General features: G+C 43.3%; 1 protein-coding gene across 1 annotated transcript; it reads right to left on the minus strand.

The window, feature by feature from the left end:
* Positions 1-209: 209 nt before the first annotated feature.
* Positions 210-12,488, minus strand: LOC311102933 (protein cornichon homolog 1). Its single transcript, XM_084144425.1, has 5 exons — positions 12,324-12,488; positions 9,884-9,952; positions 2,592-2,704; positions 1,928-2,071; positions 210-1,699 (listed from the first exon to the last, which is right to left on the minus strand). Exons 1-5 carry the CDS (start codon positions 12,402-12,404, stop codon positions 1,672-1,674), a joined length of 435 nt encoding a protein of 144 aa, XP_084000551.1. The 5' UTR covers positions 12,405-12,488; the 3' UTR covers positions 210-1,671.
* Positions 12,489-15,245: the final 2,757 nt, after the last annotated feature.

A 15,245-nucleotide genomic window follows, 5' to 3' on the forward strand; every position in this document is an offset into this window, starting at 1 on the left:
TCCTTTGTAGTACGAAAATGTATGCGCTCACAACTGTAAGTTGCTCTGGATAAGAGCGTCTGCTAAATGACTGAAATGTATTAATAAAGTGGTGTTTCTATCCAGGAGGACTTGTGTTCTGGGGGGCGTGAGCTTCAACAGCTCTATATAAAAACACAACATTACTATGTTAGCCCTAGCTGCGTCATTGGAAAATGAAACCAATCTGGTAGAGAGTATAGTGGGGTAGGTTTATTTGGATTCACAACTCAAGTTTTTCATTCACTAGTTGTGACTGGGTGAAAATGAGCTACTCTACTATGAACACATTGACATTAAAGCCAAACACACGTATAACAAACATGCCAACCACCCTGATGATTTTACAGGGTGGGAAAACTGGCAAATACAGAAAACACTTGGGGACAACAACATTCTTGATATTTTGGTCGTCCCACAATCTTGCATTTGGAAATATAAAACAAAAAAAGGACAATCTGATAAAATCCTGATAAATCTGCAAGTAGTCGGAGAAAATAAAAACATCACTGCTCCAGCAACATCCATTTTAGGTCGTAATGTAAACTGGAGTGAAACATCTGGGGAGATGATTAACATTCTCTATCTAGAATAAATAAATAAAATCATGCTGGAGGGGCACGTGTACAATTTAAACCAAATATTTTCGTTAAAAAAAAAACAATGCAATAAAGATGGGGGGGGGGGGGGGAACTAACGGGACATTATGGAGTTGTTGGTTGTTTTTCTTTGAGCTCATAACAGGTTCAATGATAACAGATATTCCTCGTAAGCAACGTTTCATGATCACATTACGGAAATCTCTTCTTAGGATTTCTGTAGCTTCACACAAATAGCCTATTAGCATCTACTGAAAAGGAAAAAACACCCCTTAAAGCGAGTATGTATGACTAAAGGGCTATAAAAGTCTAACGAAAGTTCAGAAAGTATCAAATAGTTTACGACAACCCTACTGATTGTCCCCGTCTGTGCAACACATTTTTCCATCAGGTGATCAAGATATTACTAATCATGTATTCAACCCTTTAAACCCATTTTAGGTAAGTTCAAGTTTTCAATGTGTCTGGGCAAGAAAATGATTTATCTATGTAATTACGATAACCCCCATTGCATACCTTAAAATACATTTTAAAAGCCTGGCATCTAATTCACATCCAAAATGTCCTAATAGTAAATTAAGTGTTAGTTCATAATAAGTAGACAGCTCTGAATCTGTTCTAATTTGTAAACAGTCAAAAGTAGGGAGGGGCAAAAAAAAAAGAAGAGAAAAAGTCAAACATTATTTAAATTCAAATGTTTAAAAGCTTCAAATAATGACAAGATAATAGAAATGAATAAGAGTCCCAAGTCTGTCGTTCTTCCTCTCAAACATTTAGTGTTGGGACTGTAGAACGATGAACGAGAGGACAGACGATATTCATTAAAGAAAAAGAAAAAAAAAAAAGGGAGAAATGTTTCAGTATAGTAATGGCGCTCTGCACTGCGTTGGGGTCGAGTCAATCCTGCCTCTTGAAACTGCAGCCATCTTGAAAATCACTGAGTGGTGAATGGTTGGTCTTCGCTGCAGGTCCCACTTCAGCTTCTCCTCCGGCCACTAAAACCAGTGTTTTATCTCCTACATGCAGTCCTTTCCTCTCTTCTTCTCTGACCTGTCTAAGAGCTCACCAACACGTAGATCATCCTGTAAATAAAAGAACACTTTAGGAGGAAACACGTTATTGAAACGGTGTAACATTCATTCACATTCACATGAGCCCAAAAACAAAACTCAGCCTTTAAGGCAGATCAGTTATTACTACATACCCAGAGATAATAACATACCCATAGAGATAGTAGAAGGAGAGGAGGTAGAGATAATACCATACCCATAGAGATAGTAGAAGGAGAGGAGGTAGAGATAATACCATACCCATAGAGATAGTAGAAGAAGGAGAGGAGGTAGAAGGCCAGTTTGCACCAGCCCTCCTTTTGACAGTAGGCCAGGACGTCAGCGTTCATGATTGTAGTCGGATCATAGAGTCCTGGACCACTCATCACCGGCCTGCTCATATACCTGCAGAGACACATGACATGGAAGTCAGCACGTGTGTTTCAACAAATGATTAACCAGGAAACGTGTTGATACATAGCAGCAGAACTATTTAAAAAGGTCCACAGGGTTTGAATCTGTTAAAAGTGAAGAGTATGTGCCTGCAAAGAAACAAACATTTACTTGTAAACCTACAAAAACATTGAAACATTTATGCTTATTTATAAGAAACAGGACACATTTGCTCACAAACCTGATTGAAAACATGATACCTTTAGCTGTAGTCAGCATGGTTAAGTCAATTACATTTTTTTTTTTTTTTAATCAGTCATCCAGGCTGAGATTCATTATATTGTTTTCAACAAATCATGAAAATTGCCATTGGAAGGTCAACGTTGCAGCAGAAATATATAAGGGTTAGAATGTGAACAGAGAATGCATGTGTGAGTGTGTAAGCGTTTGTTTACTGTACCGTTTTCACTGGGGGAAACAAAATGGCATGAGTTTATAGTTTAAAGTGACAAATAAAACCCCTTGAACGTACCTCCAGACGTGGTAGGCCAGCAGTGGCATGTTGAGGCCCAGGGTGAGCCACTCCGCAGCACACAGGAACATCACGCAGAAGAACACATGGATGAGATACTCCGGGAGCACCAGCTGGGAGGAGCATGTAAAACAGACACATCAGCAGCCTTATACCGAGGGAGTCATTTCAACAAGATGTCACCTGACGGCTGCCTCAGACCTCACAAGAAAAAAATACACTGAAATGTACTAAACTAAAATTGACTCAACGGAAATGTCCCAGGGTATAATGAAATGTACTGACTGCTATGCAGGAAACAGATACAGTAGAATACAATATAAAATTAGAGACTTCTCAAAATGTATGCAAGACTTGCATGTTGTGTTGGTCATAGAATGATCGTTGCCTTTGTACAACAAAATGTTAAAGTACAGAGGATACCATGAAAATGAATGAAATAGACATTGGGACTAACAGAACAATTTAGACCTAAACTGTTAAGACATTCCTTTGACATGCGACAGTTCAAGACGGCAGCTTCTATAACCACTACTAGACGGCAGCTTCTATAACCACTACTAGACGGCAGCTTCTATAACCACTACTAGACGGCAGCTTCTATAACCACTACTAGACGGCAGCTTCTATAACCACTACTAGACGGCAGCTTCTATAACCACTACTAGACGGCAGCTTCTATAACCACTACTAGACGGCAGCTTCTCTAACCACTACTAGACGGCAGCTTCTATAACCACTACTAGACGGCAGCTTCTATAACACTACTAGACGGCAGCTTCTATAACCACTACTAGACGGCAGCTTCTATAACCACTACTAGACGGCAGCTTCTATAACCACTACTAGACGGCAGCTTCTATAACCACTACTACTAGACGGCAGCTTCTATAACCACTACTACTAGACGGCAGCTTCTATAACCACTACTAGACGGCAGCTTCTATAACCACTACTAGACGGCAGCTTCTATAACCACTACTAGACGGCAGCTTCTATAACCACTACTAGACGGCAGCTTCTATAACCACTACTAGACGGCAGCTTCTATAACCCTACTAGACGGCAGCTTCTATAACTACTACTAGACGGCAGCTTCTATAACACTACTAGACGGCAGCTTCTATAACCACTACTAGACGGCAGCTTCTATAACATTAGCAGCAGCCAGGGCAGCAGACTATTACAGGGCTGTAGCTATGCCGTGAATGCGTCCCAAATGGCACCCTATTCCCTATATAGTGCACTACTTTTGACCAGAGCCTGGCCAAAAGTAGTGCACTATATAGGGAATAGGGTGCCATTTGGGATACATGCCACGACTCACTCCATCGTCATGCACCGTCAAGAGACATACGATGGGCAACACATCATTTCATAGGTTTGACCAGAGAAATGACACCGGGAGGGCTCGGGGGAAATCACACAGCCACAACTAGTCTCCGTCACCTGCTAAATGTTGTAAATGTATTCACTATATAGTGCACTACTTTACATCAGAGCCCTACGGGTCCTGGTCAAAAGTAGTGCACTATATAGTAAACAGGGTGCCATTTGGGACTGATCAGCCCTAGTAAACAGTGTGCAATGGATCATCCTATTCCAACGTCAGCACGTGTTGCAACACAGTGGTACCGTTCCGTCCCACTTCCTGGTTACCACAGACCGGGTTAGAGGTCAAGGGTCAAACGCACTGAGGCAGGGGGGAGACCATGCGGTGTGTGAAGAGCAGTCTGTGTCTGCATCCCAAATGTCACCTTATAAAAGTGCACTACTTTTGACCAGGGGCCCATAGGGCTCTGATGTAAAGTAGTGCACTACGTAGGGAACAGGGTGCCATTTGGGACGGGCCCTCTGATTCCGTCTGTCCCGTAGTAGGGCAGGACAGGGCTACTGTGACGTCATCCGGTGTAGGCTTGTGTTGAGGTGGGGGGGTGGGGCCCAGATGGGATCACTACATGGAAGACATGCATTCAATCAAGAGGGGTGATGACCCACCACAGCCCACAGATGGAGAGGATGGGGGGAGGTAGGTGGAGGACGTGGTGGGTTTCAGCACTGCTACACTGAAACATGTGAAAGCCAGATGTCACGTTACACTAGACTAGAGCACGATGCATGTCTGCTTCCCAAATGGAGCCCTATTCCCCTATGAGCCCTGCTCAAAAGTAGTGCACCAGTGTTTCCGCTGAAGTCATTTAGCCGTGGCGCTGTGCGAAGGCAAAATCATTGCAGCCGCGCCCCCCCCCCCCCCCCCCCCCCCCCCCCCCCCCCCCCCCCCCCCCCCAAAAAAAAATAACCATTTACTTTCTCTGCAAACAAAACAAGTAATGAATAGAAAAATCTGAAAACCCCCATAGTAGAATAGCTGATCCATTTACCTCGTCGGCTTGGTTGTGCGTTCTATGCGAGATAAATATTCCTTTCGAGGCGCATTCAAGTTACGAGTACCATAGGGAGGGACTTCCTTAGAATCAAATATAGGCTGCAAAGATAGACTACGTTTATTTTGTAGGCTACTCAAACCTTGGCCAGCCGCACACGTTTACACTTTACATGGCCTGTGTATGTCTAATGAACGAAAGCCTGCATGGAATCGAATAGGCTTATTAACAGTTATTGAAAACAAAATCGGCCTACATGCTTGCAGGCTGTGTAACCCATTAACCGGTGTGTTGTTTCCACGGTGACGTTGCAGCCTATTCCCTTATTCAAAACACTATAATAATAATAATAATAATAATAATAATAATAATATAGTGCACTATATAGGGAATAGGGTGCCAGCTGGGATGCACCCAAATATGATGTCCATAGCAGAGAACTGAACATTGACCCAAACCATTTAGGGCAAATTTGGCAAACCAAGGTTAAACCGTAAATTTACAAAAACTGCAAGTGTGCTACGCCCATCTTGAACAGAAATAAAAAGTAGGATTGTGTCTCAAAATGGCACCCTACTCCCTATGTAGTTCCCTACTTTTAACCAGGGCCCATAGGTCTCTGGTCTAAATCGTCCTGGACAAAGGTAGTGTAATACATAGTGCACAGGGTGCCATTTGGGAGGTGCACTATGCCTAGATTAATCGATGCTTTTATGTAAAGGTAACTCCTCCTAATGTCTTCACTATCCAATCAGTGATCTCTAAAAAAAAAAAATGCTGAGCTTGGAGGGTGTTAAGATTCTCTGTTCCGAACCCCAGGTGTTAATATAAAAAGGTTGAGCCAAAGTCAAATCTACAGTCGTGTTTGCAAACGACTCTTAAAAAAACACTAGTCTAGAAAGCAATTTGAGAGAAAATACTCAACGTTTTACAGCATTACATTATTTTGTTACCTTAAAATTGATTCTTACACCGGCTGCCTTTTAAGCCGTAGAAAAGGCAGTAGGGTTGTGGTACAACACTACGGTTGAATAGTCCAGGCGACGGGAACACAAAAACACGGATTAACCAGTCCTGAGACCCACAGTTAAATGTGTCATTTAATCCCATAAACTCCTGGTTTAAAAAGAGCCTCCCGTCTGTCCTCACAAAATCCCACGATTAACTGTCAGAGACTAGAACACTCTTTAAGTATTGTATTATAGGAAGCCTAGTGTATTATTCTCACAACTCAAATCTAGGCCCTACTTCAAAAATGTTTACTTAATAAAATCTCTCCTTGGGAAAAGACGGTATTATATAATAGTCTTTATAGTAAACCCTAGGTATGGCGGGTAACTATTAGTGCATAAATAAATCGTTAAATGTTTACATTAGGGATATTACAAGTGTACGCTCATCACAACACTATATACAAACAAAAGGGTAGGTTGTCATGCATGTTCTGAGCATTTGCAAGTCTTTTCAGTTAACATTCTGCACGTGTTGATACCTACGTCCGTGTGTCTCTTCACAACCCAAATGTTTTTGATGAACCAGCTTCCTGTGTAATATAAATAACTAGCTATACTGCCTACTGACCAAGACCACCCCCGCTTAGCCTCCATCCCAAATAGCACCCTATTCCCTATATATAGTGCACTACTTTTGACCAGAGCTCTATGGGACGCTCCCTTAATGTTTGGAATAAGAGGGTACCCAAACACTTTTCAGCCCAGCTTGAACCAAAAGAGGTTCCTCTTTAAAATGTTTTATCTTCACCCCTTTCATTACACTTTGGATGTTTCAAAAGAGAGTACGAAATGAAAAACTGAAAGCAAATGAAGTCGAGAGCCCTCTACATACACGGAAACATTAGCAGTCTGGTTACAACTGGTTGAAACTAAGTCTACCCTATAAGCTACTGTACTCTACAAAATGTTAAAGGGTCTATCTCTCATGGGGGAAATGGGCGATACACAAGGAACACACAGGAAGCAATGCAACGTAGTGACATTGAGACGTTGTGCACATAACCGTTTTTCCATTTCAGGCATGTAGTCGTTGGGTTACGTAAGAAAGATCATGAAAAGAGAAATGTAATCTGACATTTTAACTTAACTTCCTCATTGGACTCAACTCTTGAGAATGTTAGTCAATGTTAGACTGGGTCGAGGTCTAAAGGTCTTGGACGAGACATCCTATAAAACTGCATAGAGCCTGGTCGGTAATGCCCAGTCATTTCTATACCAATAAGCACAGAAAGGTGAGGCTTGAATCAATAACCCTGCTGTAAATTAGTCCAATGACGGCACCATTCGTTGACTGAAAAGACGTTTGCAAACACTCCCCCCGTGCAGAATGACAGACTGGAGACCGAAACGGCCATTTTATATCGAAGATTGGTACAAACCTTCAATGCAATTTTGACTCTTTTAATCTTTTTGACCTTTTCAACTGTCTTTATGCCGTTACAAATGGTAGATAAAAAAAAGCAGATTAGAAAAAAAATGATTAGATTTTGACAACTGACAAGATCACTATAGATTAATAACAGTCAGGTTATAATTCATCATAACAGTGCAGCAGAGAAATCCATCCTTAGTGTGACTACTAGGCCGTAACCTCATCCATCCTGACTACTAGGCCGTATCCTCATCCATCCTGACTACTAGGCCGTATCCTCATCCATCCTGACTACTAGGCCGTATCCTCATCCATCCTGACTACTAGGCCGTATCCTCATCCATCCTGACTACTAGGCCGTATCCTCATCCATCCTGACTACTAGGCCGTATCCTCATCCATCCTGACTACTAGGCCGTATCCTCATCCATCATGACTACTAGGCCGTATCCTCATCCATCCTGACTACTAGGCCGTATCCTCATCCATCCTGACTACTAGGCCGTAACCTCATCCATCCTGACTACTAGGCCGTAACCTCATCCATCCTGACTACTAGGCCGTAACCTCATCCATCCTGACTACTAGGCCGTAACCTCATCCATCCTGACTACTAGGCCGTAACCTCATCCATCCTGACTACTAGGCCGTATCCTCATCCATCCTGACTACTAGGCCGTATCCTCATCCATCCTGACTACTAGGATGTATCCTCATCCATCCTGACTACTAGGATGTATCCTCATCCATCCTGACTACTAGGCCGTATCCTCATCCATCCTGACTACTAGGCCGTATCCTCATCCATCCTGACTACTAGGCCGTAACCTCATCCATCCTGACTACTAGGCCGTAACCTCATCCATCCTGACTACTAGGCCGTATCCTCATCCATCCTGACTACTAGGCCGTAACCTCATCCATCCTGACTACTAGGCCGTATCCTCATCCATCCTGACTACTAGGCCGTATCCTCATCCATCCTGACTACTAGGCCGTATCCTCATCCATCCTGACTACTAGGATGTATCCTCATCCATCCTGACTACTAGGCCGTATCCTCATCCATCCTGACTACTAGGCCGTATCCTCATCCATCCTGACTACTAGGCCGTATCCTCATCCATCCTGACTACTAGGCCGTATCCTCATCCATCCTGACTACTAGGCCGTATCCTCATCCATCCTGACTACTAGGCCGTATCCTCATCCATCCTGACTACTAGGCCGTATCCTCACCCATCCTGACTACTAGGCCGTATCCTCACCCATCCTGACTACTAGGCCGTATCCTCACCCATCCTGACTACTAGGCCGTATCCTCACCCATCCTGACTACTAGGCCGTATCCTCACCCATCCTGACTACTAGGCCGTATCCTCACCCATCCTGACTACTAGGCCGTATCCTCACCCATCCTGACTACTAGGCCGTATCCTCACCCATCCTGACTACTAGGCCGTATCCTCACCCATCCTGACTACTAGGCCGTATCCTCACCCATCCTGACTACTAGGCCGTATCCTCACCCATCCTGACTACTAGGCCGTATCCTCACCCATCCTGACTACTAGGCCGTATCCTCACCCATCCTGACTAATAGGCCGTATCCTCACCCATCCTGACTACTAGGCCGTATCCTCACCCATCCTGACTACTAGGCCGTATCCTCACCCATCCTGACTAATAGGCCGTATCCTCACCCATCCTGACTAATAGGCCGTATCCTCATCCATCCTGACTACTAGGCCGTATCCTCATCCATCCTGACTAATAGGCCGTATCCTCATCCATCCTGACTAATAGGCCGTATCCTCATCCATCCTGACTACTAGGCCGTATCCTCATCCATCCTGACTACTAGGCCGTATCCTCATCCATCCTGACTACTAGGCCGTATCCTCATCCATCCTGACTACTAGGCCGTATCCTCATCCATCCTGACTACTAGGCCGTATCCTCATCCATCCTGACTACTAGGCCGTATCCTCATCCATCCTGACTACTAGGCCGTATCCTCATCCATCCTGACTACTAGGCCGTATCCTCATCCATCCTGACTACTAGGCCGTATCCTCATCCATCCTGACTACTAGGCCGTATCCTCATCCATCCTGACTACTAGGCCGTATCCTCATCCATCCTGACTACTAGGCCGTATCCTCATCCATCCTGACTACTAGGCCGTATCCTCATCCATCCTGACTACTAGGCCGTATCCTCATCCATCCTGACTACTAGGCCGTAACCTCATCCATCCTGACTACTAGGCCGTATCCTCATCCATCCTGACTACTAGGCTGTATCCTCATCCATCCTGACTACTAGGCCGTAACCTCATCCATCCTGACTACTAGGCCGTAACCTCATCCATCCTGACTACTAGGCCGTAACCTCATCCATCCTGACTACTAGGCCGCATCCTCATCCATCCTGACTACACATATTATAGAAAGCAGATCAGCATGCAGTCAAAGCAGCAAGGAGAAAGACGTCACCTGCAACCATTAAGTCTTTACTTACCGGATTTAATGTGTTACATTGGTCTATGGGATTCTTGTAATCGGTCTTCAGTTCATCAAATGCAATTATCTGGAGAGAAAGAGAGAATGTATGCATGTGTAAGTAAATTACTTCTTCCCCATTCTTGTATGACAAAGGGTAGAGGAAGTTCAGGAGTAAAAACAAACAAAATAGAACTACATAAAATGTATATAGTATGTATAAGCTGGAAGTAGAGGCCTAAGCATTGTTTTCACTAGTTTACTCCAACTAGGTAAAATAGCCCTTTGTTGGGTCATTGTCCTGTTGAAAAATAAATGATAGTCCCACTAAGCCCAAACCAGATGGGATGGCGTATCACTGCGGAATGCTGTGGTAGCCATGCTGGTTAAGTGTACCTTGAATTCTAAATAAATCACAGACAGTGTCACCAGCAAAGCACCCTCACACCATAACACCTCCTCCTCCATGCTTTACGGTGGGAACTACACATGCGGAGATCCGTTCACCCACACCGCATCTCACAAAGACACGGCGGTTGGAACCAAAAATCCCCAATTTGGACTCCAGACCAAAGGACACATTTCCACCGGTCTAATGTCTATTGCTCGTGTTTCTTGGCCAAAGCAGGTCTCTTCATATCTTTGCAGCAATTCGTCCATGAAGGCCTGATTCACAGTCTCCACTGAACAGTTGATGTTGAGATGTGTCTGTGACTTCAACTCTGAAGCATTTATTTGGGCTACAATTTCCGAGGCTGGTAACTCTAATGAACTTATCCTCTGAAGCAGAGGTAAATCTGGGTCTTCCATTCCTGTGGCGGTCCTTATGAGAACCAGTTTCATCATAGCGCTTCATGATTTTTGCAACTGCATTTGAAGAAATTTTCCGTATTGATTGACCTTCATGTCTTAAAGTAATGATGGACTGTCGTTTCTCTTTGCTTCTTTGAGCTGTTCTTGCCATAATATGGACTTGGTATTTTACCAAATAGGGCTATCTTCTGTATCTTGTCACAACACAACTGATTGGCTCAAACGCATTAAGGAGGAAAGAAATTCCACAAATGAACTTTACACAAGGCACGCCTGTTAATTGAAATGCATTCCAGGTGACTACCTCATGAAGCTGGTTGAGAGAATGCCAAGAGTGTGCAAAGCTGTCATCAAGGCAAAGGGTGGCTACTTTGAAGTATCTCAAATATAAAATATATTTTGGTTACTACATGATTCCATGTGTTATTTCATAGTTTTGATTTTTCTATTTTTTTTTATTCATTTAGCAGACGCTCTTATCCAGAGCGACTTACAGTTAGCACATACATTATTTTATCGAACCCACAACCCTGGCGTTGCAAACGCCATGCTCTACCAACTGAGCTACATCCCCTGCCGGCCATTCCCTCCCCTACCCTGGACGACGCTGGGCCAATTGTGCGCCGCCCCATGGGTCTCCCGGTCGCGGCCGGCTACGACAGAGCCTGGATACGAACCAGGATCTCTAGTGGCACAGCTAGCACTCTTCACTATTATGCTACAATGTAGAAAATAGTAAAAATATAGAAAAAACCTTGAATGAGTAGGTGTGTCAACTTTTGACTGTTAGTGTATATGCAAAAAAAATATGGGAGATTGGAAGTGATGCAGACAATTACATTGATGGAAGTTACAATCTATCTGCAATGTTAAAGCTGATCTACCCCCTAAACATTTTTTTAAATTTCTTTTAAATACTAAAAATAACAACTGTATCATTTAACAAAAACAAAAAGGCTGCAGATTGCAAATGTCATAGCCAATGGCCATATGCAGTGAGGGAAACATGAACAGCTGTTGTCTTTCGTAGAGAATACATATCCCCAAAATACTTTAGTAGTTACTGTTGTTTTTTTTTACAATGTCCTCAGGTACTAACTTGACTACAACAATGGCTGGTACAATAAAGCCCTTCGTATGGAAAAACTCATTCTGATCGGCTGGGTCGTGTGAAAATCCATAGATTAGGGCCTAATAATAGTATTTCAATTGAGTGATTTCCTTATATGAACTGTCACTCATTCAAATCGTTAATTGTTGCGTTTATATTTTTGTTCAGTATAGTTAGCTACCTAGCTAGTATAAACGGATAACACCAGAGCTAGCTAAATGGTAACGTTACCGGATGTCTGTCTAGTTAGCTAACTAGCTGGCTAACGTTTAAATTCGGAGTTTAACGAAATGTTTGTCTAGAAAGGAAGGCCAGATATTTTGATAGCGAATGGGAACAAATGACTCGGTCTTTTCGGTCAAACAACACGGATGGGGTGGTGCCATTCATTCTTGGTTAGTTAAGCTAGCTAACGCGGATGACAAGTCTGTTTGCAACTGGTTCATTGCGAAACGTCGGTTATCTATATTACCTAGCTACATCATTATCTTTCAAGTCATACTGTTTGATTCATGATACCAATATAGCTACTTACATGCCAAATGGCGAAGAAAATTAGAGCGGCCGTAAGCAATAGCGCAAGCATGTAACAAAAGGCCGCGAATGTGAACGCCATTTTTGTGTCGCCTTGTTGGCCGATAGTTAGCTCAGAAATCTGTCACCGGTTGCCTCCCAGACTGAAGCGAGAAACTTCTTCTTCTGGGTTTTCTTCTTCTCCTTCTTCTGTGGGTTTTATGGCGGACTACATCCCAAAAGTTGTATTGCCGCCACCAACTGGACGGTTTGAAACCACAAAATAAATAAAATAAAAAATAAATCTATACTTAATAGTGATCCTAACTTACTCCACCCTAATAAAAATAGTACATTGCTAAAAAACAAACAAAACTCCAATTTCTTCCTTCTTTTACTTCTCCATATCTCTCTTCTCAGGCTCTATGTCCTGAGAGGGTGGTACGGCTTGTGACAATATTCCATGTAACTCCTTCGCTGAGAAATCTTTCAGCCCCCAGGAACCGCTACGCCTCATCCACAATGATTTCTATCTTCCTGGACCTAATCGCCACCTTGGCAGTGCCATTAATCACCATTGCGATAAAGGCCACAAAGTCCACCTTCTTAACCTTTAAAATGGCAGGATCATCTTGGTAAAAGGCAACCCCTGCAGCCTGCAGTGAAGGCCTATCCACCACCATTCAAACCCTTTTAACCACTGCTGCATAGAAAATGCTCTGTACAACCCTGACTTTGGCCACCTCATTTTCTTTCACCCTTGTCGGGGCATTCAAAAGACGTGGCTTCATGGTTCCCACCACAATTGCAACATTTACACTTTTTCATCACTTTTATAACACATTAAATGATATTTTCCACAACTTGGACATCTCGGCTTCTCCCTTCTGCAAACACTTGAAACATGACCAAAAGCTTTACAGTGATCACACTGCATTGGTCTTGGGATAGATGCTCTGACTCTGTAGTTAATATACCCCAACTGCACTTGAGTAGGGAGAGACTCCATATCAAAAAACGAAAGAACTGATAAACTCTTCACTTTTTCTTCATTTACCACACGATTCATCCGACGTGCATCAATCACTCCAGGAATATTTTTCATCTTTTCAACATTGACTTCCGACGAGACGCCAGATATAACCCCTTTGAGGGGTGCGCTGTTCCTAAGAGACACACACGAAACTTAAAACTTATCAAATCGGGTGAGACTCAACACACGTTTCTTCTGATCCGCAGAAGCACAAAAAAATCAAAACCAGCCCGCCTCTCGTGATCCTCACAGCCCTTCACTCTACCCAGCACTCTCTCCACCAGTTTGGATATCTCAAATGGATTACTCAAGATAAGTAATCCGATCAGTTGTTCCTTATTAACAAACCGTACTCCTACAAGATAAGAAGGGACATTCTCATCACTGTACTCTGCTTTGTTCCGTTTTCCATTCTTTTGGACAATATTCCAATTCTCCTTGATTCTACCGCCATTATATTCAGAATCCACTTCATCATTTTTTCTTTCCACTTCCCTTTGCTAACTGTTAGCCCATTGTGAACCATATACCTCAGTCAACCTTCTCTGCGCTGCGCTCGAAGCAAGAAACTACAGAACACAGTATGACTTCCCTCAGGCCATCCATCCTATATGACTTTCATTAGGCCATCCATCCTGTATGACTGTCCTCAGGCCATCCATCCTGTATGACTTTCATTAGGCCATCCATCCTGTATGACTGTCCTCAGGCCATCCATCCTGTATGACTTTCCTCAGGCCATCCATCCTGTATGACTTTCCTCAGGCCATCCATCCTGTATGACTTTCCTCAGGCCATCCATCCTGTATGACTTTCCTCAGGCCATCCATCCTGTATGACTTTCCTCAGGCCATCCATCCTGTATGACTTTCCTCAGGCCATCCATCCTGTATGACTTTCCTCAGGCCATCCATCCTGTATGACTTTCCTCAGGCCATCCATCCTGTATGACTCAGCTGTGAGTTGTGTGTCTTTTTCTGTTCCTGCTCAGATCTCCTTCAGTTTTTGTGTCACTAACTGGCAGAGGTGTGGACTCGAGTCATGTGACTTGGACTCGAGTCAGACTCGAGTCATGAATTTGATGACTTCAGACTCGACTCGACAAAATGTACAAAGACTTGCAACTCGACTTGGACTTTAACATCAATGACTCGTGACTTCACTTGGACTTGCGCCTTATGACTCGAGAAGACTTGCTACTTCCCATGAAAACTGGGGGAAAAAATTTTCACACGGCCGCGCCGCTCTCCGTTTATCTGCATCTGTGAAAAAAATGTGCACCATCCACCTGTATGCATACAGAGAGCGCGCGCTGCCTGCACGTTATCCAATCACTGTAGTCCCACGTTGTTTTGATTCGACAGCATCTAAGCAGGCACATTGCAAGACAACCAATGAAGCACATCAAGCAACAACGCGCCAGTTGTCAAAATGATACCGAAGATAGTTTGGTTTGGCTATAAAAATTACGAGGTAGTCGACAAAAAACGAGTTGCAATCTGCAAAACATGCGGATCGAAGATTACAGACGGAGCTGCCACAACGTCCAACTTTGTTCGACACCTGAAGTTGCACAAAGAAAGGTAAGTTTTGAAAGAATGCTACGCACCTTATCGGATGTACCGTAACTTACTAGCTAGCTGCTGCATATTTACTGTATCAACGAGACAAACGCACGTCTCCCTTGCTGGTTCATGCTTACAAAAATATGGATTTTTGAACTGCTATTATATGGACATTCTAAAACGCTTTCGTGAAAAACGCTTAACGTTCTTTAATGTACTAAGACAGTGTTATTAAAAGACCAAACTCTGTAAATATCATATTAATAAAGTATACTATGTACAAAACATCAGATGAGCCCAGAATATGAACGCAAACACGTTTAATAACACGTTGCGTTTTCCTCCC

Source organism: Coregonus lavaretus (genome assembly GCF_964263955.1).
Source record: "Coregonus lavaretus genome assembly, chromosome: 27".
NCBI lineage: Eukaryota > Metazoa > Chordata > Actinopteri > Salmoniformes > Salmonidae > Coregonus > Coregonus lavaretus.